This window comes from Elgaria multicarinata, chromosome 1 (genome assembly GCF_023053635.1).
Source record: "Elgaria multicarinata webbii isolate HBS135686 ecotype San Diego chromosome 1, rElgMul1.1.pri, whole genome shotgun sequence".
NCBI classification, from domain to species: domain Eukaryota; kingdom Metazoa; phylum Chordata; class Lepidosauria; order Squamata; family Anguidae; genus Elgaria; species Elgaria multicarinata.
This window is the reverse complement of record NC_086171.1, coordinates 210,188,215-210,213,364: the sequence shown is the minus strand read 5'-3', so window position 1 is coordinate 210,213,364 and position 25,150 is coordinate 210,188,215. Positions and strand designations below refer to the sequence as shown.

General features: G+C 47.0%; 1 protein-coding gene across 1 annotated transcript in view; it reads left to right on the top strand.

The window, feature by feature from the left end:
* EEF1A2 (eukaryotic translation elongation factor 1 alpha 2) overlaps nucleotides 1-9,604 on the top strand; it is a 37,665-nt gene extending 28,061 nt beyond the window's left edge. The window contains exons 4-7 of the mRNA XM_063147070.1: nucleotides 811-961; nucleotides 4,624-4,880; nucleotides 7,085-7,319; nucleotides 9,245-9,604. Coding sequence (XP_063003140.1) covers nucleotides 811-961; nucleotides 4,624-4,880; nucleotides 7,085-7,319; nucleotides 9,245-9,372 — 771 coding nt within the window. The 3' untranslated portion in view covers nucleotides 9,373-9,604. The remainder of the gene's footprint in view (nucleotides 1-810; nucleotides 962-4,623; nucleotides 4,881-7,084; nucleotides 7,320-9,244) is intronic.
* The last annotated feature ends 15,546 nt before the right edge of the window (nucleotides 9,605-25,150 follow it).

The window sequence follows — 25,150 nt, the reverse complement described above, 5'->3', positions numbered from 1 at the left end:
GAATAATATGGGATCCGAGCTTTCATTGGCTAATGAGGCAACACGGAGTCAGACGGTGAGGGAGGTGTTTTGGTGGCTACCACACCACATTTTGGCCCGTTGGTTGTTTGCTGGGGTATCTCTGACCATTGTGGGCAGGAGGCTTTTGAAAGAAGCCGCCATGAGCGCCTCAGGCTGCACTGGAATAAGTTCCCTGTGATTCCTTGAGGTATTTCAGTAAGGAACGCAAACACGATGGCTTTGGATGTGCTTAGCCACCAGGTGGTGCCATTGCCCGAGAAATCTTTTATGGTGTTGCCCAAAGATGCATCCTATTGAGTCAGGCACGCCACTGGTCCATCTTGCCCAATATTGATGGTGAGCAGCTTTCCAGGGTTTTAGGTGGGTTCTTTCTCCCCACTTTCTTCTGCCTCTGCAGACTGAGATTCTTTTAACCAGAGATGCTAAGGATTGAACATGGTCCCTCCTCTTGGCTGTGGGTGCTCTATGACTGAGCTTTGGATCTTCCCAAGTGCTACAGAAAATACTTCTTGTGGGAGCCAAAATGCAGGGGAAAATTGGGGTTTCTTCCTAGGGAACCCTGGGAATTGTAGTTCTCTGAGGCATGGAAATGGGCCCTGAGCTTGAGGCACAGATTGATGTGACTTGGTGAAACTGTTCTCATGTCCCTCCTCAGACATTTTGGCAACTCTATGGTTCCATGTAAGAAGGTCACTTTCTCCTCAGTGATGGATTTTAGGAGGTGCCACCAGGTTCGTCTGCATAGGGCAAACCCTGCTCAATGTACACTTCCGCCATTTTGTTTTGCAGATGCCTTGGTTCAAAGGCTGGAAAGTGGAGCGCAAGGAAGGGAACGCCAGCGGAGTGTCCCTGCTGGAAGCTCTGGATACCATCCTGCCCCCCACCCGCCCCACAGATAAACCTCTGCGTCTTCCCCTTCAAGATGTCTACAAGATTGGAGGTGAGCCAAAAGCTTTACCTGCAATGCCTGGCCTGCGTCACACAGGCCTCTCCTGACCCGTGTGATGCAATCTTGCATTTAAGAAGCAGGAAGTGATGACGATTTACTTCTTTGAGCCACCTTTTATGTATGTATAAGCTTGTGCCTACCAGATGTTTAAAATTACAGTTCCAAACAGCATTAGTATTAGTACTAATAGTACTAATTAGTACTAACAGTATTAGTACTGTTAGTATTAGTATCACTAATACTCAGTATTGAACTCAGTATTAGCTGTAGTTCAAAGCATCTACAGCAGTCACAAACATTCTTTTCTGTTAAGTAATTATCCAGGGATAATTTGTATGATGATAAAAGTACTAGAGGATGGTAAACAAAGAGGTTTGCCAAGGAAAAGAACCTTCTCCAATCCGTAGCCCAGCTTTTATTTCTAAATCCATTTGTCGAAAATCATGCAAGAACATTTCAGTTTCAGAACGAGACTATTTCAGGAAGTCCGTTGCTTGGAAAATCTCTAGCCATTGGCAGAATTGCTACGACGTTATGGCATCTTCATAGACACGTGCCAGCAGGAAGGTGAATTGGGGCTTTGTATATTACATAATATACTAGTGTGGAAGGTGGCATTCAGTGCAGAACTCAGTACCCCAACCATCTTAGGTTCTGGGCATGGCTAGACGAAGGGAGGTGGAGGGCAACGATCTTGCGATTTTATGATCGCGAGATCGTCGCCCTCATCTACACGCGGCGGCAACGTCCCAGGGAGAAGAGGACATCGCGGCCACCATTTTGTTTTGTTTTTTGAATCTGAGAAGAGTGCAGGAGCGCTCCTGTGAAGACTGTTAAGTTGTTGTTGTTGTTGTTGTTTTAAAAAAACACCTCTTGCTCCCCCCCACCCCACCCCCGATGAGCACAGAGCTTCTGAGGAGCTCTATGTCCTGTGCCTGGGTCCCATGCCCGGCTCGCAGTTACTCACGAGGAGCTGGGACAAAACTGCGACGGCGGGCCACACGTTCTGCGGTCCCAGGATCATCCCGAGACCACGGAAAAATCGGAACTAAACTGTAGGGCAATATCCCAGGGCAAGGGAGGGATCAAAGAATCATAGAATAGCAGAGTTGGAAGGGGCCTACAAAGCCATCAAGTCCAACCCCCTGCTCAATGCAGGAATCCACCCTAAAGCATCCCTGACAGATGGTTGTCCAGCTGCCTCTTGAAGGCCTCTAGTGTGGGAGAGCCCACAACCTCCCTAGGTAACTGATTCCATTGTCGTACTGCTCTAACAGTCAGGAAGTTTTTCCTGATGTCCAGCTGGAATCTGGCTTCCTTTAACTTGAGCCCGTTATTCTGTGTCCTGCACTCTGGGAGGATCGAGAAGAGATCCTGGCCCTCCTCTGTGTGACAATCTTTTAAGTATTTGAAGAGTGCTATCACGTCTCCCCTCGATCTTATCTTCTCCAGGCTAAACCTGCCCAGTTCTTTCAGTCTCTCTTCATGGGGCTTTGTTTCCAGACCCCTGATCATCCTGGTTGCCCTCCTCTGAACACGCTCCCTGCTTCCGGGATGCCCTGTGCGTCATGTGGACGCACAGGGATGATCCTGGGGCGATCACTGGGCTATCGCCCTGTCTAGCCATGCCCTCTATTTTTTATAGGCAATTTCTACTTCTTGAGGCCACAAGGAAAAGCTTGAAAATGTGTGCAAAATGCATGGTAAAATCAACGAAGCTTGATCAGGGGGCTGTCTATACTTTCTTGAAGCCCCGGGGGTGGCTCCGAATCCGCGCTGCATCAATTATATGATGCAGCTGTCGATTCGGAGTCACCCCTGGGCAAAGACCCAAAGATTTGTAGTAGAAAAGTTGGGGACTTACCCTGAGTTTTCCTGCTGGAACAAGGTCATCTGTCCTTGCTCCGGCGCTGCTCTAGAGGCACTCCTGGGCGGAAGGCGACCTCCCATTGGTCGCCGGAAGCCGCAGAAAGGGGAGGGGACGGGCCTAGCAAGCCTAATGGCTGCTGGAAAGCCTGCGCGGCCTCCCCCAATTGGGGATTATTTGTCACCCATCCGCACCAGCGATGCCGTGGGGTTTGGTGGTGGAACGGTGCCACCTCAATACCGTGAAGACAACCCTCAGGATTTCCAGTGATCAGGGGGTTGGGTGGGCAGAGACCTCCATATCTCCTTGCTTCTTCCTGTGAAGAGCAGAATCAAAATTGGTTACGCAAAATAAGCAAGCATGGATTTGGTGAATTGGGATTATTTATACCAGGGGAGTACGCAGACCTCCGGCTTGCAGGATGTACTTTGTTTTTTACTAGGACCCCAAGTTCCACTAACCAGATTTAGGTACAAAATAGTGCTGGGCTACGTGTCAGATTACACTTAGAATTAACAGCGCAGTCTTATGCATGTTGACTCAGAAGTAAGTTTAACCGGCATTTAACAGCATAGGCTGAGTTCTTCATTGACTCAGGATAGATGGATATTGTATGTAATCTGTTTTTATGCTTTTAAATGTTGTATATTTGCTTTTAATGTTCCATGTTTTAATCTTTGTAGACCACCCAGAGAGCTTCGGGTATGGGGCTGTATATAGATGTAATAAATAAAATAAATAAATTCCACTGCATTCAGTGGGACGTACTCCCAGATAAGCGTGCATAGGATTGCAGCGTCAGGAACATGTGCTCAACCCAGAGATTTATTTTTAGTCCCTGGCCTGAACTAAGCTCAAAGTCCTTTTAGGCAAAATCCACGGTGCCCCCCCCTCCAGATTTCTTTGTTTAAGCAGCCTAATATTTTTTGTGGATGGAAACAGGTGAGTCATTTGTTGTTCTGGTTAAAAAATTGAGAGTCAGAAATATTTTCCAATATGCTGCAAATTATTCAGAGGTCTACCAGTAGTTCTTCATGATTTCTGTGCATCATACATATAAGTTATACCTCTGGGCACGGCCTATGTCAGCACTTTCTACAGCTGAGATTTTTAGGGTGGGAAACCCGTTCTGTACAATTCACAACAGTGAATATTTTCTTGATACAGAATGCTTTATTTTTTCTTAACACCTAGTACCACGGAGTCCTGCAAACAGCTCTTAGCATCTCTCAAGTTCACTACAGTAATAGAATCATAGAATAGCAGAGTTGGAAGGGGCCTACAAGGCCATCGAGTCCAACCCCCTGCTCAATGCAGGAATCCACCCTAAAGCATCCCTGACAGATGGTTGTCCAGCTGCCTCTTGAAGGCCTCTAGTGTGGGAGAGCCCACAACCTCCCTAGGTAACTGATTCCATTGTCGTACTGCTCTAACAGTCAGGAAGTTTTTCCTGAAGTCCAGCTGGAATCTGGCTTCCTGTAACTTGAGCCCATTATTCCGTGTCCTGCACTCTGGGAGGATCGAGAAGAGATCCTGGCCCTCCTCTGTGTGACAACCTTTTAAGTATTTGAAGATATATCCTGTCAATTATATACAACTGAAATCAGCAGAACTAGAATTGGATCTGCAGTTTAGTATTCATTTCTAGTGGTCTGATATATCTGATATGATCTCAGGTGCTAAACGGAGAAACCACAATTGCTGTAGGTCTTGAGGTGCCTCTCTCAGTTGTAAGGATTACATCATTCTGTTGCACTGATTAATCACTGCTTGTGGCCCTCTGCAGGTATCGGGACTGTCCCAGTGGGCCGTGTGGAGACGGGGATCCTGAGACCCGGCATGGTGGTGACTTTTGCCCCCGTCAACATCACCACAGAGGTGAAGTCTGTTGAGATGCACCACGAGGCCCTGAGTGAGGCCCTGCCTGGGGACAATGTTGGCTTCAACGTCAAGAACGTCTCCGTGAAGGACATCCGCCGTGGTAACGTCTGCGGTGACAGCAAATCTGACCCGCCCCAGGAGGCCGCCCAGTTCACTTCTCAGGTCAGCAGCAATCACATGGTGGCCATTTTGAAAGGCCACATCTTCAGAGCGAAACATTTGGGGCTATGTCTGCACCCCATTGGGGCACAGATTATGTGAGAGAGACTTGTACCTTTAGTGGCTCATGTGGAAGGTCCAATATTACAGTCCCAATTAACTAAAGCTTTTCAGGATGAAAGGTTTAATCAATCCATTGGTGTGATTAACTGGCTACTCAGCTGGAATCCTATGCCCTCTTATCTGGGAGAACCTCATGCCCATTGAACACTTTGGGCCTGTTCAGAAGACACCTTAAACCCTGCTGGCTAAGGCTTTTGGTTAAGCAGCAAGGTTTAAGGTGTCTTGTGCGTTGCGTTTCGCTAAACCCTGCTCACTCACTAACCACAGTCGGACCGTCTGCAGCAAGGTTAGCGGCTCTAACCATGGCTTAAAGTGTTGTGTGTGACAGCACGGCTCGTGGTTAGTGCTAACCCAAGAGAATCACAGTTTTGCTAACCACAGAGCTTGAAGTGTCGTCTGAATAGATTCAGTGGAAGGTACTTCTGAGTAGAACTGTGTATGTTTGGGCTGTATAGTTTTAGCCTCTTGTATGGTACAATTCAGAAGCAGTTTTGTCAGCTCAAATGATATTTGTGTGAACAAAACCTGTCATTTGAATAGCTTCCGATCCGACGTATGTTTACTTGTAAGTCAGCTCTTCTAGGGTGACCTTATGGAAAGGAGGACAGGGCTCCTGTACCTTTAACAGTTGTATTGAAAAGGGAATTTCAGCAGGTGTCACTTGTATGCATGAAGCACCTGGTGAAATTCCCTCTTCATCACAACAGTTAAAGCTGCCCTCTTTTGTATCTGGTCACTCTAGTATAGCTCCTGCAGCTTTAACTATTGCAATCAAGGCGCTGCATGCATACAAATGACACCTGCTGAAATTCCCTTTTCAATACAACTGTTAAAGGTACAGGAGCTCTGTCCTCTTTTCCATATGGTCACCCTAGCTCTGCTGGCTTTTGTGGTTCTTGCTCCCAAGTTGGTATGCACAGGACTACAGCCTAAAAGTCAAACTGCTTGCTGGTGTCAAACAGCATTCTCAGCATTGGGTTGCCTCAGCTTAGAGCTCAGGGTAAATCATGCTGGAGTCGACAAGCAATAGTTGATTCCTCTTTGAAAAATAGTTATTTTGTAAACCACCCAGAGAGCTTCGGCTATTGGGCGGTATAGAAATGCAATAAATAAATAAATACACAAAATATGTCTCTGGCACAAACCAGAACATACTGGCCTCTTATAAGGCAAAGAACAGGAGAGGTAATGCAACTAGGGGTGTGCACGGACCCCCCGCTCCGCCCCGCGGGCCGATCCGAAAATTTCGGATCGGCCCGCTCCGCTCCGCCCATACTCCGCTCCTCTTCGCCGCGGAGCTCCGGCTCCGAATCAGAGCTCCGCAGTGGAGGGGAGTGGCACCAGGTAAGGCCGGGAGAGGAGGGCAGGGGGGGGTTACCAGGCCCTGCCGCCATCGCTACCCGTGCGGCGACGGCGGCAGAGCCCGGTAAGGGACCAAGGAGGAGGGGGGCCTTACCTGCCTCTGTCCGCGGTCCCTTGGCTTCTTCAATTGAGCCCACGGTTCAACCAGGAAGTCTGGGCTGCAAGTGCGGCTCAGACTTCCTGGTTGAACCGTGGGCTCAATTGAAGAAGCCGAGGGACCGCGGACGGAGGCAGGTAAGGGAGAGGAGGGGGGGTTACCGGGCCCTGCCGCTGTCGCCGCATGGGCGACAGCGGCAGGGCCCGGTAAACCCCACTTACCTTTCTGGCGGAGCTCCGGATCGAGGCGAAGGATCCGCCTTCACCTCGATCCTCTTCGCCACGCTCCGCCGGCCCCCCAATCCTCTTCGCCTCCACCTTAAGGGCAGGCGAAGCCCCCCGCTCCGCTCCTGCTTCTCCGGTTCGAGGAGAAGCAGAGCACATCCCTAAATGCAACGATAGCATACTAGTTTCATGTTAACTAAAGTGGAGGTTGATTTTGTAAAACCCAATTCTTCCAACCAGCTGTCTTCCATGATCTTCCATTAGAGGGCAGCATTGCTCAGCTTCCCAAAGCAAATTGGTGATATGATCCCATGCTGGGATGTGAAAGACCTACTGTAGGATCCTGTTCTTCCAGAATTCGTCCCGGGCTAAGTTTTTTTGTCTCGTTTCGTGCCTATCAGGTGATCATCTTGAACCACCCCGGCCAGATCAGTGCCGGATATTCCCCTGTCATTGACTGCCACACCGCCCACATTGCTTGCAAATTTGCCGAGCTGAAGGAGAAGATCGACCGTCGTTCCGGCAAGAAGTTGGAGGACAACCCCAAATCCTTGAAATCCGGAGATGCTGCGATTGTGGAGATGATCCCTGGCAAGCCCATGTGTGTGGAGAGCTTCTCCCAGTACCCACCCTTGGGTGAGAATTGCTTCTTTCTTTGCATCTTTGGCAAATGCCTACCAACGCAGACGACTGACGGCTATTTCTAATGAAATGATTAGATGCCTTCCCTTGCTAAGGTTCCTCAGTGTGCAAAGACGTGTAACAGAGCATGTTAAGAATTTGAAAACCTGCCACAGCAGGTAGGCACTCAAGCTGCAGCCAAGCAATATTCTGAAAGGAAGTTGTAGGTAGTATGTTGAAGGCACGCTTATTTCTTTTGTCCCGATTGTGTAGGCTTTTGAAGCCTTGCAAATCTCCCTAAAACCTATTTGACTAGAGACAACAGTGCTATGAGTGTGCACAACATGGCCATCAGTGGTTCTTATCATGTCACCTTTGGCTTTCTGGAAAAGCCGTTGTCCTTGCCTTAGGAATTCAACAAGCACTAAGAACATCCCATAACAATGCAGTTTCAGGGGCCAACCCTTCCTCCTGCCCCCAGTCTCCGTAGTCTGCCATTGTCCCATCTAGTTTGGCCCTAATGCATAGAAATTAGCAGCAGAAGCTTTTTCTGGGCTGCAGGTAATTGGTGGTAAAAGCTTCACCTGTGTAGCAGAAGGAAAGCTGGAACTCCCAGCTTAGTGCCATCATATGACCTGGGCTGTGATAAGAGATCCCAGTCCTGGGCCCAGGGTTCTTCAACAGTTTTATTAGTGACTTGGATGAGGAGGTGCAGGGAATGCTTATCACATTTGCAGACAGCACAAAATTGGGTGGGATAGCAAAAACCCTGGAAGACAGAAGCAAATTTCAAAGTGATCTCGATAGGCTGGAGCGCTGGGCTGAAAACAACAGAATGAAATTTAATTGAGATAAATGCCAAGTTCTGCACCTAGGAAAAAGGAACCAAATGCACAGTTACAAGATGGGGGATTCTTGGCTCAGGTGAGAAGGATCTTGGAATCGTTGCAGAACACAAGCTGAATATGAGCCCACAGTGTGCTGTGGCTGCAAAAAAAACAAATGCTAGTTTGGACTGCATTAATAGAAGAATCGCTTCTAAATTGCACAAGGTACTGGTTCCTCTGTATTCGGCACCAGTTAGGCCTCATTTTGAGCATTGCATCCAGTTCTGGGTGCCACACTTCAAGAAGGATGCAGACAAGCTGGAGTGGGTTCAGAGGAGGGCAACCAGGATGATCAGGGGCCTGGAAACAAAGCCCTATGAAGAGAGACTGAAAGAACTGGGCATGTTTGGCCTGGAGAAGAGAAGATGGAGGGGAGACATGATAGCACTCTTCAAACACTTGAAAGGTTGTCACACAGAGGAGGGCCAGGATCTCTTCTCGATCCTCCCAGAGTGCAGGACATGGACTCAAGTTACAGGAAGCCAGATTCTTCCTGACTGTAAGAGTAGTATGGCAATGGAATCAATGACCTAGGGTGGTCGTGGGCTCTCCCAGACTAGAGGCATTCAAGATGCAGCTGGACAACCATCTGTCAGGGATGCTTTGAGGTGGATTCCTGCATGGAGCAGGGGGTTGGACTCAGTAGGAATATGTATTATCTAGGGGAAGTGGAAGACCACCTCCAGAAGAATCAATGAGATTTTGGAAACAGGAAATACATCCCGGGGTGGGGGTGTGCACTATATGTTATGTAATATTGTAAAATATTAATTAGAAATGTTATAAGGATAAATAAGATTGTATCATGTATTTCTTATTGTTTTGTTGTTGTCTTGTGTTGAGAATATTGTAGTATTGTATTAATGTATTGTTAATCAATAATAATAATAATAATAATAGTAGTAGTAATAAAAAAGAGGCCCCTTCCAACTCTACTCTTCTATGATTCTATAAGCTGCATGGCCACATTTCACCACTAGGGGGGGGATAGAGTACCACGGACTCCGCGGAGTGGCGCCGCTCTCTACCTGACATCTCTCGATTCCATTGCAGGGCGCTTTGCCGTGCGCGACATGCGGCAAACCGTGGCGGTGGGTGTCATCAAGAACGTGGAGAAGAAGAGTGGTGGCGCCGGCAAAGTCACCAAGTCGGCACAGAAGGCCCAGAAAGCTGGCAAATGAATCGTAGGCGCCCAGTGCCTCGCGCAGAAACCATCCCCTCGACCAGGATGCCGTCACCTTCTCCCCGAGGCGCATGTGTGCACATCCGCTTGTAAGAGTTTGTACGTCAACGACTGGATGCTCACTATTAAGGTCCAGTGGAAATTCTTTAAAAGGAAAAGCATGTCCCAGCGTTCGTGAGGCTTTGTGTTAAATTTTACCAATAAAACTGGTACAACATCCATAACGAAAACATCTGGGTGTCGTGTGTGTGTGTGTGTGTGTGTGTGTGTGTGTGTGTGTGTATGTGTGTTTGAATGCATTGGTTGGTTGGACAACTGGTTTTTCAAATTCAGACATTTCTTGATGAGAAGATCCGTAATGGCCGGTAACCTTCCCTGGAACATACTTCACCCATCTCTAATGATGTTTCCACAGCCCTAAGCAAGTATAAAAAGAGGGCAGAGGTCCAGTTCTATCAACAAAGAGCTGCATCCCACGTACCCGTTTCCCTCGGACTATCTCTGTGGTCACACAGAGGAGGTCACTCAGAGGTCCTCTGAGGTCACACAGAGGAGGGCCAGGATCTCTTCTCAATCCTCCCAGAGTGCAGGACACGGAATAACGGGCTCAAGTTAAAGGAAGCCAGATTCCAGCTGGACATCAGGAAAAACTTCCTGACTGTTAGAGCAGTACGACAATGGAATCAGTTGCCTGGTGAGGTTGTGGGCTCTCCCACACTAGAGGCCTTCAAGAGGCAGCTGGACAACCATCTGTCAGGGATGCTTTAGGGTGGATTCCTGCATTGAGCAGGGGGTTGGACTCGATGGCCTTGTAGGCTCCTTCCAACTCTGCTATTCTATGATTCTATGATTCTATCCCCATAGCGTAAAGCTGTTGTTGTTAACTAAATCACACCCCAGTTGGCGGCGCTACTAAGAACCTTTGCATACCAGGAAAAGGGTTTAAGGGGGGGGAATGTAAAAAAATCATTAAAAAATCAACGGATGACCCAATCCGTTTCAAATTTGGTATGCTGAAAGCCCTCCTTAATATCTATTACTGTGCCAATTTTGATGTCTTTATCTTTAAAACTTACACAGGTATAAGCATTTGTTTAATTTGAAGTTTAAAAATCATCCTTCTGCGCCCCCAGTGACCGCTCGGAGAAGGACAAGGAACTATGTTAAAATTAGCCTTGGAATTGTGGGGGGAGTAAGAAGAGTCGCTCTTTCTGCCATTCTATTTTTGGCGCTTCTTTTAGGGAAGCAACGCCATCACAGCACGATGCATCGGAGTACTTCACAATAAAAGCAGATTATAAAGTAGGGTTCACAGTGAATGCACAGTATAACGCTGGTGTAATGAAGCTCAAAATTGCCCCAGAATTGAGTGCTGAACCATCCCCCCGCCCTCCACTTGCCTTCTCTCCCTCAGTGTTTTTCTTCTCTGAGCTCCCAACATGATCCTGGCGCTGAGTGAAAAACACCCAGGGGCTACAGAGCGTTAAGCCAGATGAACTTCACCTTCATTCATGGAGCGCCATCACACACGGGAAAATCGTGTTTGCTTACCGTCGCTTCTCCAGCCACGCATTTGTCCCTCAATACTTCCTCTTTTGAAAGAAGAAGTAAACAACGTGCGCGTGGCCCATTCAGTGGGCCGTTTTGATCCCGCTGCTTCTCCTGCACACAGCAGGAGATAGCGGCAATATCCGTCTTTAAAAATAAGTCGGACTTACTGGGCTGTTCTTTTGTCGCACAAAGAAGGCTAGAAGGGGCAGAGGCAGACGTCGTCGTGAGAGGGACCCTCGAAAATCCGTGAGTGCCCATTAACGAGCGTGCAATAAAATGCTCGTCTGGTGATGCCCAGGGTTGGAGCAGTTCTGTATTTAAATACACAGAATTAATAAGAAACATCCCCCTGCCTCCCTCCTGAATTTGGAACATTGTCAGGAGATCCCCTGGTCCCAAAGAGATCTCAATACTTCCTGGGGAGCTCTGTTTGTTTCTCTGTATTGCCACATTGAACTTAGGTAGTACCAACAGCTGTTGCTCCAATTTTCCTGCTAGCTTCATGCCAGCAAGGTGCACTGGTATTTATAAACTCTCCCCACGGCCTGAGTTCGATCCCAGCGGAAGCTGGTTTCAGGCAGCTGGCTCGGGACGACTCAGGCTTCCATCCTTCCGAGGTCGGTAAAATGAGTACCCAGTTAGCTGGGGGAAAGGTAATAACGGCCGGGGAAGGCAACGGCAAACCACCCCACTATATAAGGCCTGCCAAGAAAACGTCAGCAAAAGCTGGCGTCCCTCCAAGAGTCAGTAATGACTTAGTGCTTGCACGAGAGGTTCCTTTCCCTTTCCTTTGAGGATTTCAGTGACCAGTCAAGCGTTCCTCTAAATGGTTTTATTGCTTTAGGGTTTTATGGTCAATTACCCGGCCATAAATCTCTGGCCAGGAATGCAGGAGGGAGCTGCTGCTGTTTTAAGAACAGCCCAGTCTTTTAAAAAGAGTCCAAGAGTTCTTAGCCAGAGGCACGTTCTGCAGCGTAAGCCTACCGGTCCGGGTCGAAGCACCAAAACAGAGGGTGTGGGCATCAAGGAGCCAGGAGTAAGCGAAGGTCCAGTCCAGTCCTAAATCAATAGCCGAGTCAGTCGTCCAGAGTCCCAGGGATACACGTTCAAGCGGAGTCAATCAAGCCGGTCCAGGTCAGCAATCCAGAGTCACAGTCAAAAGGCAAGGCGTCGGGGCACAGTAGCAACCGGAAGAACGAAAGGTGTTTGCTACACCAGACCAGCAGTCAGATTCTCCCTTTTCAAACCCTGCCAGCATGACCCCACCCAGATCCCAGCTGTGCCTCATTCCTCCACCTTTTGACCCAACCCCCTCCTACAGTTCAGCGTCTTTTCCCTGCCTGTTCTGCAGGCGCATGCTTCGCCTCACCACCTGCATTTGTTCTGCCCTTCTCCTTCGTCTCCTTTCGTGGGGGCTGGGTGGTCGAACCACCTCCGTGTCTGACTCAGCCTCAGGAGCAACAGGCAGAGGAAGCAACTGACTGGCCCGTGGCTCCTCCACGGGACCTGCATTCTCCTCCATGGAATGACTCCCTACCAACTGCGCACTGGTCTCTGGTCCGGCTGCGGGGGAGGAAACACCCTCTACTTCTTGTAAGTTTGCCTCCTCCTCATCTGAGGAGGCTTCCTCGGGTGCAATCCTAACAGTGGAAGAGGAGTGCTAGGCAACCAGACAAGCCTGCCATTGCTTCCTATCACAGCCCCGAAGAAAGAGGTGCCACCTGAGACATCCTCCAGCAATAATCCACATGGTCTTCCTATCATTCCTCCCCTTGCGTTTTTATGAGTAAAACCGCAGTTCTGTGCCCAACTGGGAGGAAGTTCCATTAAACATACAGTGGGACTTTTGAGTCACCCTATGCACAGGTCTCGAAAGCGTATTTCTCCACTTCAACAGACACAAAGGTGTGTAGAAACGCAGCAGGAGGGACTGTTGATCAAAGCTGACGAAGCAACGAGGACAAAACAGACACACACACACACATCACAGCACGGCTGTTTGTTTGTTTATTTATTTTATTTCTAGGCCAGTTGTCAGATTATGTACATGTCACCCTGCCTTTTCCCCAGAATTTTAACAGGAGATCCAGATCATGTCATCTATTGCCTGTTACCCTTTCATGTTTTTTCCACTGCTTCTGTCTGTTTTCCTCTCCACAAACAATCCATGAAGGTGAAAAGATGGAATAGCAGTACAATTTATTTATTATTTATTTATTTACAATATTTATATGCTGCTCCCTCTCCGAGGATTTCGGAGCGATGAACAAACGGGATAAAAGAATAAAAACGAAATAAAAACCATCATGAAAAATTAGATTTTAAAAGAACAGGTACAGATTGAACCATGGCTGGTGATTCCGGGAAAGGTTCTTGGAAGAATAAAGTTTTCAGGAGGCGCCGTAAATAATACAACGGCACTTGCCTGACCTCCAGTGGCAGGGAGTCCCATAAGGAGGGGGCCACCACACTGAAGGCCCGTCTTTAATGTGGTGGCCCTTTTCATTGATAGTGCTAGGAGTCCTCTGTCTGGAAGAAGCACTCAGAGTGGTTTGTGCACCTATCTCATCCACTTTCTGTTATAAGAACATAGAATCATAGAATAGCAGAGTTGGAAGGGGCCTAAAAGGCCATTGAATCCAACCCCCTGTTCAAGGCAGGAATCCGCCCTAAAGCATCCCTGACAGATGGTTGTCCAGCTGCCTCTTGAAGGCCTCTAGTGTGGGAGAGCCCACCACCTCCCTAGGTAACTGATTCCATTGTCGTACTGCTCTAACAGTCAGGAAGAGCCCTGCTGGATCAGACTGAGAGGACATCTAGTTCAGCACTCTGTTCGCACAGTGGCCAGCCAGCTGTCGGCCGGGGACCAACAGCACCCTCCCACCCATGTTCCCCAGCAACTGGTGCATATAGGCTTACTGCCTTGGATACTGGAGGTAGCACATAGCCATCAGGGCTAGTAGCCATTTATAGTTTTCTCCTCCTTGTGCAACGACCCACAGTATTTGTGGCATCCTTGTAGTTTGCAAAGAAACAAAACAGAGCAAAGAAGCCCCATTTACTGAATACATTTTGCAGTTTTAATAAAAAGTAAGCTACCATTTATATGTCCACAGGGATTTCTTGGTGGAGCTACAGATGATCTGTAGAGATCATTATCCAATGTAATTAACTGTGGTTTCAGAGAGAGAGAGAGAGAGAGGGAGGGAGGGAGAACGAAGGAGAGTGGGGGACCCCAGGGATTTCCCTTAAAATGTGCTGCTGATTCACATAAATTGGTTTAGCAGCCATGGTTTCCTCCCAAAGGAATTCTGGGAGTTGTACCTGTGTATCTGCGTGAAGAGAGAGAGAGATTCGCATTTCTAAGAACTCTCATTCCCAGACAGGAATACAACTGCCATAATGGTATTTATTTATTTATTACATTTTTATACCGCTATTTTATACAAACTCCTTAAGTTTGTAAGGAGGCAAACTTACAAGATAGCCGAAGCTCTCTGGGCGGTTCACAAAAATTAAAACCATAATAAAACAACCAACAGGTTAAAAACACAAACACAAAATACAGTATAAAAAGCACAACCAGGATAAAAACCACGCAGCAAAATTGATATAAGCTTAAAATACAGAGTTAGAACAGTAACATTTAAATTTAAGTTACAATTAAGTGTTAAAATACTGAGAGAATAAAAAGGTCTTCAGCTGGCGATGAAAGGAGTACAGTGTAGGCGCCAGGCGGACCTCTCTGGGGAGCTCATTCCACAGCGGAGAAGTTATACACAAACCCACTATCTTATGAAGGCCATTTGAAATTGGGGACACTTTTTTGGGTCACCTTGTGCCATGAACGCAAGCAGGAAGGATTAACAAATGTTTTAATCCAGCAAGAATGACAAGCACAGAAGAGAAGCAGATTGGCACATGTGCATCCCTAATAATAATAATAATAATAATAATAATAATAATAATAATAATAATAATATAATTTATTTCTCACCTGCATCTCTCTCTGGATCAAGGCAGGGTACAGCACAAGTACAAAGCACCATAAAATAGATATAATTGATTAAAACCATATAAAACTAATACATTATTAAAAGGCATCTTAAAATTCAACTGGGTAGGCCTGCCGGAAGAGATCAGTCTTTAAGCTTCATCCCATGTACCTGTTTCCCTCGAATTATCCCTTACAGCGTTTAGCTGTGGTTGTTGTCGTCGTTGTTGCTAGCTAAATCACACCCCAGGCGGCAGCGCTCCTAAGATCCTTTGCATACCAGGAAATGGGTTTAAGGGGGGAAATGTAAAAAATCATTAAAAAAAATCAACGGATGACCCAATCCGATTCAAATTTGGTATGCTTAAAGCTCTCCTTAATATCTATTACTGTGCCAATTTTTGATGTCTATATCTTTAAAATTTACGCAGATGTAAGCGTTTGTTTAATTTGTTCTTTAAACATATCAAATCCTGCTCCTGCGCCCCCAGTGGCCGCTCGGAAAACAACAAATGGTTCGCTCCAAAAGTAGTACCAAAATAGGGCAGGTCTTTTGCCTTTGAAGCACAATTCAAGCAGGATGCATGGGAGTACTTCACAGTCAAAGCAGATTGACTGTGGATTGACAATGGAATCAGTTGGAATGGAATCACAATCAGTTGGAATGGAATCACAATCACAATGGAATCACAATTGACTGTGGATTGACAATGGAAAGATTGACAATGGAATCAGTTGCCTGGTGAGGTCACACAGAGGAGGGCCAGGATCTCTTCTCGATCCTCCCAGAGTGCAGGACACGGAATAACGGGCTCAAGTTAAAGGAAGCCAGATTCCAGCTGGACATCAGGAAAAACTTCCTGACTGTTAGAGCAGTACGACAATGGAATCAGTTACCTGGTGAGGTTGTGGGCTCTCCCACACTAGAGGCCTTCAAGAGGCAGCTGGACAACCATCTGTCAGGGATGCTTTAGGGTGGATTCCTGCATTGAGCAGGGGGTTGGACTCGATGGCCTTGTAGGCCCCTTCCAACTCTGCTATTCTATGATTCTATGATTATAAACTGGAAAACTTCAGAGTACTTCACAAATCAAAGCAGATTATAAGACGGAAAACTTCGGAGTCCTTTGCATGCAATTCACATTGGTTGCACAGTATAATGCTGGTGTGATAAAGCTCTTTATGCAAGATTTGAAATGGGTTCTGGTCTGTGCATGAGACTGCCAGGATTAGTACCAGAGCTGGATGCATCACTGCCAACATTGGATAGGTGATTGGTGCTTTCACTTTTTACAGGGAGCCATTTTCCCTATGGTGCCACCAGCTGCCAACAAGCATATGTTTTAGCAGCCTGGAGACAAGTCGTGAAGCAACGGGCCCATTCCACATGGTGAGCGGGCGGATGGCTGGCCACTTGGAAATGACTAGAGAGATTCTTGTCACCCAGTCCTTTTCCAGGCCTGACTCCTCCCTTCCATTGAGTTCTTATGCACATGCAGAGAATCTAGCCCAGTATTGTCGACACTGACTGGCAGCAGCTCTGCAGGGTTTCAGGCAGGGATTTTTCCAGCCCTGCCTGGAGATGCTGAGGGTTGAACCTGGAGACTTCTACATGCAAATGCATTTGGCAAGGGCTCTACCGCTTAGCTACAGCCCTTCCCTGTTTGGCCACTGCAGGAAATGAACTATGCACTGAGCTCTTTTAATGTTCTTATGGTGCACTGGATAGAGATCATGATGGCTGTATCCACACAGGCTGAAATACACTGGAGGATGTGTAGACAATTCTGATGTTACACCGATGCTAAGGTTTGGGCTTGGCTCTGTTACCCTGTGTTTCCCTGTTCTGTGTCTTTTGCATGTGCAATGCACACAACTAGGACGTGCCTTTCTACCCTCAGTGCAATCTAGTTGCTGCCTATAGTAAGACTCAGTGGTACCGCCTTGTGGGTATGAATAGGAATTTGTATTCGACAATAGCCTAGTGAAAAGACAGCTCCATAGCAGGAGTAGGCAGAAAACAGATTGTGATCATCTGGTGGATCCCTGGCCAAGTTCCAGTGGACCACGAAGTACCTATTGGTCATTGGAATCCTTGCCAAAAATGAATGCTAGACTAGGCAAAACTTGCTCTGATCCAGCAAGCCACTTTCAATACCCTTATAAGCGAAGGTGTGTAGTAGACTCAGGATCACTGAACTTAGATCATAGAATAGTAGAGTTGGAAGGGGCCTAAAAGGCCATGGAGTCCAACCCCTTGCTCAATGCAGGAATGCATCATAAAGCATCCCTGACAGATGGTTGTCCAGTTGCCTCTTGAATGCCTCTAGTGTGGGAGAGCCCACAACCTCCCTAGGTAATTGGTTCCATTCTCGTACTGCTCTAACAGGAAGTTTTTCCTGATGTCCAGTTATGCCTTTACGGTTAAGAGAGCCTAAGGGCTAATCTACACCGTTCGCTACAGAAAAAGGATGCTCCCTTCTGTAATTGCCACTCACAGGGCACATGCAACTGATCTTTACTGCAATTGCAGGAGTGCCATTCTGGGAGCACGTGTGCAGTGTTACGGCATTTCTGCATGGGTATTGGTAGAACTGTGGAATTCCCTGCCTCTGGAGGTCAGGCAGGCTCCGACCTTGTACTCCTTTCGGCGCCTCCTGAAAACATCTTTATTCCAAGAAGCCTTTCTTTAACACGCAGCCTTGGAGTTCTGATTTTTGCTTCTTTTAAAATTTTGTTTTAACTGTTTTATTCTGTTTTTATTTTCATTTTACCTTGTACATCGCTCTGAAATTTTTCAATGGGGAGCGGTATATAAATATTCTAAATAAATAAATAATAATAATAACTGGGCAGGGCTAGGCAGATGGCTACGGGGCAGAGTTGTGTTTTTTTTTTAATGACTTGAGGGGTGCGCAGTAGCGCAGATACGCAACAAAAAATAGGGAGGACAGGCACTCTGTCGATTGAGGGGAGACATGATAGCACTCTTCAAATACTTAAAAGGTTGTCACACAGAGGAGGGCCAGGATCTCTTCTCGATCCTCCCAGAGTGCAGGACACGGAATAACGGGCTCAAGTTACAGGAAGTCAGATTCCAATTGGACATCAGGAAAAACTTCCTGACTGTTAGAGCAATGCGACAATGGAATCAGCTACCTAGGGAGGTTGTGGGCTCTCCCACACTAGAGGCCTTCAAGAGGCAGCTGGACAACCATCTGTCAGGGATGCTTTAGGGTGGATTCCTGCATTGAGCAGGGGGTTGGACTCGATGGCCTTGTAGGCCCCTTCCAACTCTGCTATTCTATGATTCTATGAATCTGCGCTCCAGTGCAGAGATATGTTTGTATTAAAAACAACAACAAAGACACTCAGTGATGAAACATGCCAATACCCATCCAAAACATGTCGCAAAAATGGCGGACAGGTCCACCTGCACACCTTGGCTTCTCCACTATTTATTTACTGTTTTTACTTCATTTTATTTTGCCCAATAAGCAAGGTTCTCTGGGCAGATTACAGTTAAAAGACTGCCATACAAATAGTTAAAAATATAAAATACAATACAAATATTTGAAAGAATACAATACAATACAATAAACAGGGCAGGAATCAGTAAAACATCCATAAAAATCGAGAACTAGGTCTCTAAAATGCCTGCGAGAAAATAAAGATCTTTGCCTGGGCTCCTCTTATGCTCTTAAGGGTGCTGATAGGGTGACCATATGGAAAGGAGGACTGGGCTCCTGTATCTTTAAGAGTTGCATAGAAAAGGGAATTATAGCAGGTGTCATTGTTATGCATGCAGCACCTGGTGAAATTCCCTCTTCATCACAACCGTTAAAGCTGCAGCAGCCCTGCTTTCTTGACCAGATAAAAAGAGGGCAGGGCTCCTGCAGCTTTAACGATTGTGATGAAGAGGGAATTTCACCAGGTGCTGCAATGCAAAAAATCATGATCCTGGGACACTTCTAACATTTGCTAAAAAAAATAAATCCAGCTTTACTTAATAATAATAATAATTCTAGCAGTTGCACAAAACATTCTAGCAACTGGCCCAGCGGCCAAAAAACTGCAGCGAGACAAGGTTGTTTGGGTTTTGCAATTCTTAACTATGAAGCATTTAAGGGCTGATTCCGCAAGCCCCTTGCTTTCCGTCAGTAGGTGGGCATCAGTGAGAGGGTGCAGTATCCGTGGTCCAGGGACATTGCTATTCCAGGAGACAAAAACACCCATATCCTCTTTTAAATCAAACAGCAAAGCAGTGTAGGTTGTTGTCATGGAGTGATTAACCTTGGATTTGCTGCAAACTTTGTCATAATTTCTTTCCTGGGGGACCAGTATTTACACAGCGATATTTGCACTGTGCTGTATTGCAGCTCCAATGTCAAGAGGAGGGTTTAGCGTGGGGACTCAGCATCTATGAAAAATGCCCTCTGCCAACTGCTGATGCCAACTTTAACACCTCATTTTCTTCTCGGGCTTGGAAACGCCCCAAACATTGGGGTAGATCTGGAACTTAAGGTGCAATCCTATTTAGACAGAACCCCCCACCCCATCACAACTCCCAGCATTCTGGGAGTTGTAGGAGATTTTTTCCTGTCTAAATGTGCATAGGATTGCATCCTCAGTGGCTGCGTGAAACCTTCGCATGAATAAGATCAAAGGTGTAGCGTTAAAGAAGAAGCACTCACTGCCGTGAGCATAAGGATGAACTAGAACAGTTTCCCCAAACCTAGTACTCTCTAGAGGTTTTAGACTACATCCCCCAACGTTCCTGACCATTGACCATGCTGGCTGGGGATAATGGCGGTTGATGTTCCAAACCTCTGGACTTCAATTCCATGTTGGCGAAGGCTGAACTAGAGAGTGAATTCTGATCTGGATATCCCTCCTGTTCTTAGGATCTCCCCACAACAAAGGACTTTTCAACAAAGTGATGGCGAAGGACCAGAGCTATATGATCTGTGTAGGCCCAGCAATATGCTGCGGTGAGCAGCCTATGGTCCTCCACAGGTTCATACAATCATAGAATCATAGAATATCAGAGTTGGAAGGGGCCTACAAGGCCAACGAGTCCAGCCCCCTGGTCAATGCAGGAATCCACCCTAAAGCATCCCTGACAGAGGGTTGTCCAGCTGCCTCTTGAAGGCCTCTAGTGTGGGAGAGCCCACAACCTCCCTAGGTAACTGATTCCATTGTCGCACTGCTCTAACAGTCAGGAAGTTTTTCCTGATGTCCAGCTGTAATCTGGCTTCCTTTAACTTGAGCCCGTTATTCCGTGTCCTGCACTCTGGGAGGATCGAGAAGAGATCCGATAGGACTCCAACTCCTATCAGCCCTAGCTAGGCAAGGGTGTGGAACACGAGGCTCAGGGGTCAAATGTGGCCCTTCCTGGGTTCCTAATCTGGCCCTCTCACCTCCCCTGAAGGCCACTCCCTCCCCCACCACTCTAAAAGCTTGAAATGCCTCTCATATGGCTCAGATACAGTCCGTAAGAGCTTCAAGCGACAATATCCTGGTGTTTTTGCTCCACCCCCTTTGCCTTCAGCTCCGCCCACCAGTGGAATGCGGCCCCTGAGAGCGTCTCCAAAATGGATTTCGGCCCTCGGCTAGAAAGAGGTTCAACACCCTTGCATTGGGGGCATGCCAGCAATCCCGCAGGCAGGAGAACAGGAGCAAGGAATACTGGGCCGGCCAGCCACTAAGGTCACCTCCAGGAAGTCTTTATAGGTCTATCAGACCAAGAGAACATACCTCCAGGATCCGAGGCCGGTGTGCACCAGTTGCTGGGGAACGTGGGTGGGAGGGTGCTTTTGCACCCGTGTCCTGCTTGTGGGTCCCTGGTCGACAGCTGGTTGGCCACTGTGTAAACAGAGCGCTGGACTAGATGGACTCTCAGTCTGATCCAGCAGGGCACTTCTGATGTTCTTATGTTCTCCAGCAACTGGACCCCAATTTGGTCCTGGGTAGGTGGAGTCACTCTGGAGGCTGGGACCACATCATAGCTTTAATTAGCAGCCCTGAGTGCCTCACTTCAAGGTGGGCAGCAGAGCACAGATCTGAAGGCTCTTGCTTCAAGCCCTGATAGTTCCTGATACAAGTCCTATGGCTACCAGTGCTGTTTCTCCATGTCCTTTGTTTCCTCTTTGTTGACAACTGGAGAACCAGACATCACCCCTTAGGACAGGGCTGGGCAACTTGTGGCGTTCCAGGTGCTCTTGGACTGCAACTCTCCTTCCTCCAAATTAGTTCCACTGGATAGGATTGATGGGAGATGCATCCCAACAAGATCTGGAGGGTCAGACGTTGCCCACCCTCTCTTAGAAGCTGGCTCCAGCCTCTTAACTCTCAGCCCCATCCATTAAAATGTACTCTCACAGTTTAAACTTGCCCACAGTGGAGGCTGGTGGCTTCAATTTCAGTGGGGCCGCGAATCTGCTCCGGGTTTCAGTCACAGCTCCAAAGGAGCTATCCAAAGTGCCGAGCCCATTTTGGGGCTTGGGTTCAGCACCTTGGACAACTCCTTTAGAGTTCTGGATGGTTCTGACTGAAACCCAGAACAGATGTATTACGCCATCGACTTTGAAGCCACCAGCCACCACTGCTGGGGCCCCAATAATCAGTTGACAATCAGTTTGATGAACCTACCAGTTAAAAGTGGCAGCTCCAAGATTTATAGAACGTATCGATCTACTTCTGAACAGCAGACAAACACATTTTCACTGGAGGCTTCACTGATTCCAGCCATTCTTCTGTAGCGTGATCTCTCTTTCTCCCTAGGGAGACCTCTTCCTCTCTGGCCTTCCCAGCTGCTGGAGCTCTTGTGCCCCTGACCATTTTAAGTCTTTCAGTTCAGAGAAACGAGCTCCTCCGTCTCTCCTGCTCGACCTCCCATCTAGCTTTGCTTGCTTAATAATTTAAGAGACGACTCGCCAATCCGCCGCTTCTGATTGGCTGACTCAGCAAGGCACTTTAGGCCTTCTCTAAAAAATTCATAAGGCTTTTGAAAGTGGGAGCTGTTCGTTGCCAGTGCTGAGTCGGGACAATTCGATCCACCCACTACCTTTCCAGTGGTGACAGCAGGTTACACCGACCGTGCCAAGAAAAGCCATCATCCCGCACCAGGTGGAGTGACTTTAACAGGAAGTGTCCCTATTATGCCAATGATCACTGCGATCCCTCCGGGAGGTACCTTTCTGCTTGTGGTTCCAAGATTTGTAGAGAGAAGGGCGGATTGCCAGAAACAAAGGAAACCCTGTTGTTGCTAACTGCAAGGTGAAACCCATTTCACTATTTGGTGTCAAATGGTATACACCAATCCTCCCCAACTGGGTGCTCTCCAGATGTGTTGGACTGCAACTCTCATCAATGATGGGAGTTTCAGTCCAACACATCTGGAGATCACCTAGTTGGGGAAGCATATTTATTTATTTATTTATTTAATTAATTAATTTATATGCCGCCCCATAGCCAAAGCTCTCTAGGCGGTTTACAAAAGTTAAAAACAGTGAGCATTAAAAAATATGCAAAATTTAAAACCATCAAAAATATAAACACAACAGTATAAAACAACAGTATCCATTTAAACAACAACAGTTCTGGAGTCCATTAAAAAACAATCAAACTTAGCATATGTTGTTAAACGCTGTGAAATGCCTGGGAGAAAAGTCTTGACCTGGCACCGAAAAGATAACAATGTTGGCAAGCCTCATTGGGGAGATCATTCCATAATTGGGGGGCCACCACTGAAAAGGCCCTCTCCCTTGTTATCATCCTCTGAGCTTCCCTCGGAGTAGTCACTCAGAGTTGGACCTTAGATGTTGAGCGCAGTGAGCAAGTAGGTTCATGTCGGTAGAGGCGTTCCGTCAGGTATTGTGGTCCCAAGCCGTGTAAGGCTTTATAGGTTAAAACCAGCACCTTGAATTGGGCTCGGAAATGTATAGGCAGCCAATGCAAGCGAGCTAGAATCGGTTTTTTTCCAGCTCTAAACTTTCAATGTGGAGCTCTAGAGTAAAATATTTTTTTTAGTGTGTTGTGGCCCGAAACATTGCGAAGACGCTTCCTAAGGTCCAACACATGTTTTATTGATAGAAAGGAAGCATTTTACATTGCAATGGGAGAAGACATTATCCTTTTGCCAAGGAAATTCTTCTCTGAGGATTTCTGGGTGTGTCAGCTTTTTATTAGTCAATTCGACAAGAAAATAGAGCATGCGTAGAAAGCTGTTTGAAACAGCGGGAATCTCTAGCTAACCACAACTTTCCTGCCATTGATTTGTTACTAAGGCAACTTGGTGAAAGAGGAAATTCCTCCTCACCACAGACCCTTTTCACAGAAGCGAGCTACCAGCTTCTGTATGTGTGGGTGGAACACAGACAGTTGAAACTGTTGTTCAGCTATTATCGGTGCCTAATGTATGACTTTTCTATCTGGATTGATTAGATGGATCAAATATGGCTGTTCTAATGTCGATGACTGTCACAAGTGGCAAGCTGTTCTGGTTTCTTTTAAATACTCTGGGGTGTCAACCTTGTTTGATACAGTTGATGCAGAGGTGATAGAATCATAGAATAGCAGAGTTGGAAGGGGCCTACAAGGCCATCGAGTCCAACCCCCTGCTCAATGCAGGAATCCACCCTAAAGCATCCCTGACAGATGGTTGTCCAGCTGCCTCTTAAATGCCTCTAGCGTGGGAGAGCCCACAACCTCCCTAGGTAACTGATTCCATTGTCGTACTGCTCTAACAGTCAGGAAGTTTTTCCTGATGTCCAGCTGGAATCTGGCTTCCTTTAACTTGAGCCCGTTATTCTGTGTCCTGCACTCTGGGAGGATCGAGAAGAGATCCTGGCCCTCCTCTGTGTGACAACCTTTTAAGTATTTGAAGAGTGCTATCATGTCTCCCCTCAATCTTCTCTTCTCCAGGCTAAACATGCCCAGTTCTTTCAGTCTCTCTTCATAGGGCTTTGTTTCCAGACCCCTGATCATCCTGGTTGCCCTCCTCTGAACACGCTCCAGCTTGTCTGCGTCCTTCGTGAATTGTGGAGCCCAGAACTGGACGCAATACTCTAGATGAGGCCTAACCAGGGCCGAAGAGAGAGGAACCAGTACCTCACGTGATTTGGAAGCTCTACTTCTATTAATGCAGCCCAAAATAGCATTTGCCTTTTGGGTTTTGGGTTTTCACTCTGGTTGGGTTGTTGCAGTTGATTTGGGTCAATGCCATCCTGACTTAGCAACTTCCTCCAAGCAGGGCCTATGATCCCTGTACCAGAGCCTCAGGACTATCCACCCGCTGCGCCCCCTGCCTTCGCTGCCTTTTCCACATTCTGAAAAGTTGAAATGCTTCTTCATTCCGGGCAATATGAGCTTTAGGGTGGGATCCATGCTGGCTGGGGAATGCTGGGCGTTGTCAGACTTTCTTCTTCTTCTGCCTAGACATGCATAGAATGGCACCCTAAAGCTACCATAAGTTCACACAAAGGACACCGTCCCTCAGGAGATAAGTGATTTTATATTGTTATAAGAATTGCCTTGATGAAGGACTCGATTTAGTCCGAAACGTGTTGGCAATAAAAAATCCTTTCGGACACACATCTCCTGATTCCACCCCTTGCCTTTTGGCTTTTTTGCTCACTCATTATCTGGGGTTTCCTTTCTCTTTCGGCTACCCTAAAGCTACCAAAAGTTCATTGGAAGCTGGTGACTCTGAATTCAGTGAGGCTGTGAATCCATTCTGGGTTTCACTCACGACCAGCCAGAACTCCAAAGGAGGTATCCAAAGTGCTGAACCTATTTTGAGGTAGAGTATCTTTTATAAATACTATCTATTATACTAGTGTGAAGACCATGTCGCCATGGGCGCTGGTAGTTTGATGGCAAAGCATGCTGTTCCTTGACTCCTGCTGTGTCAGTTCTCCATTAACGCCATTTATCTAAAGGCTATGATCCAGGCGGTTTTGGAAAAGGCTGAGGCCCTGTACTGCCTTTAAAAGGGAGTGACACCTTGTACCACACAACTGTGGGAACTGTAAAGTCAGCCCAATTAAATCTTCAGGGAGCATACAGCAGCTTACATTAGCCACTGATGAAGACTTTGCGATGAAACGCATTTGGCCTGTTCATTTTATGTTGTTTATGTTGGATATTTGTTCCTGTGCAATATGCACTTTTAATGCAACATTATTGTTAATTCCTATTTTATTCTTGTACTTTAAATATTACTGCTTTA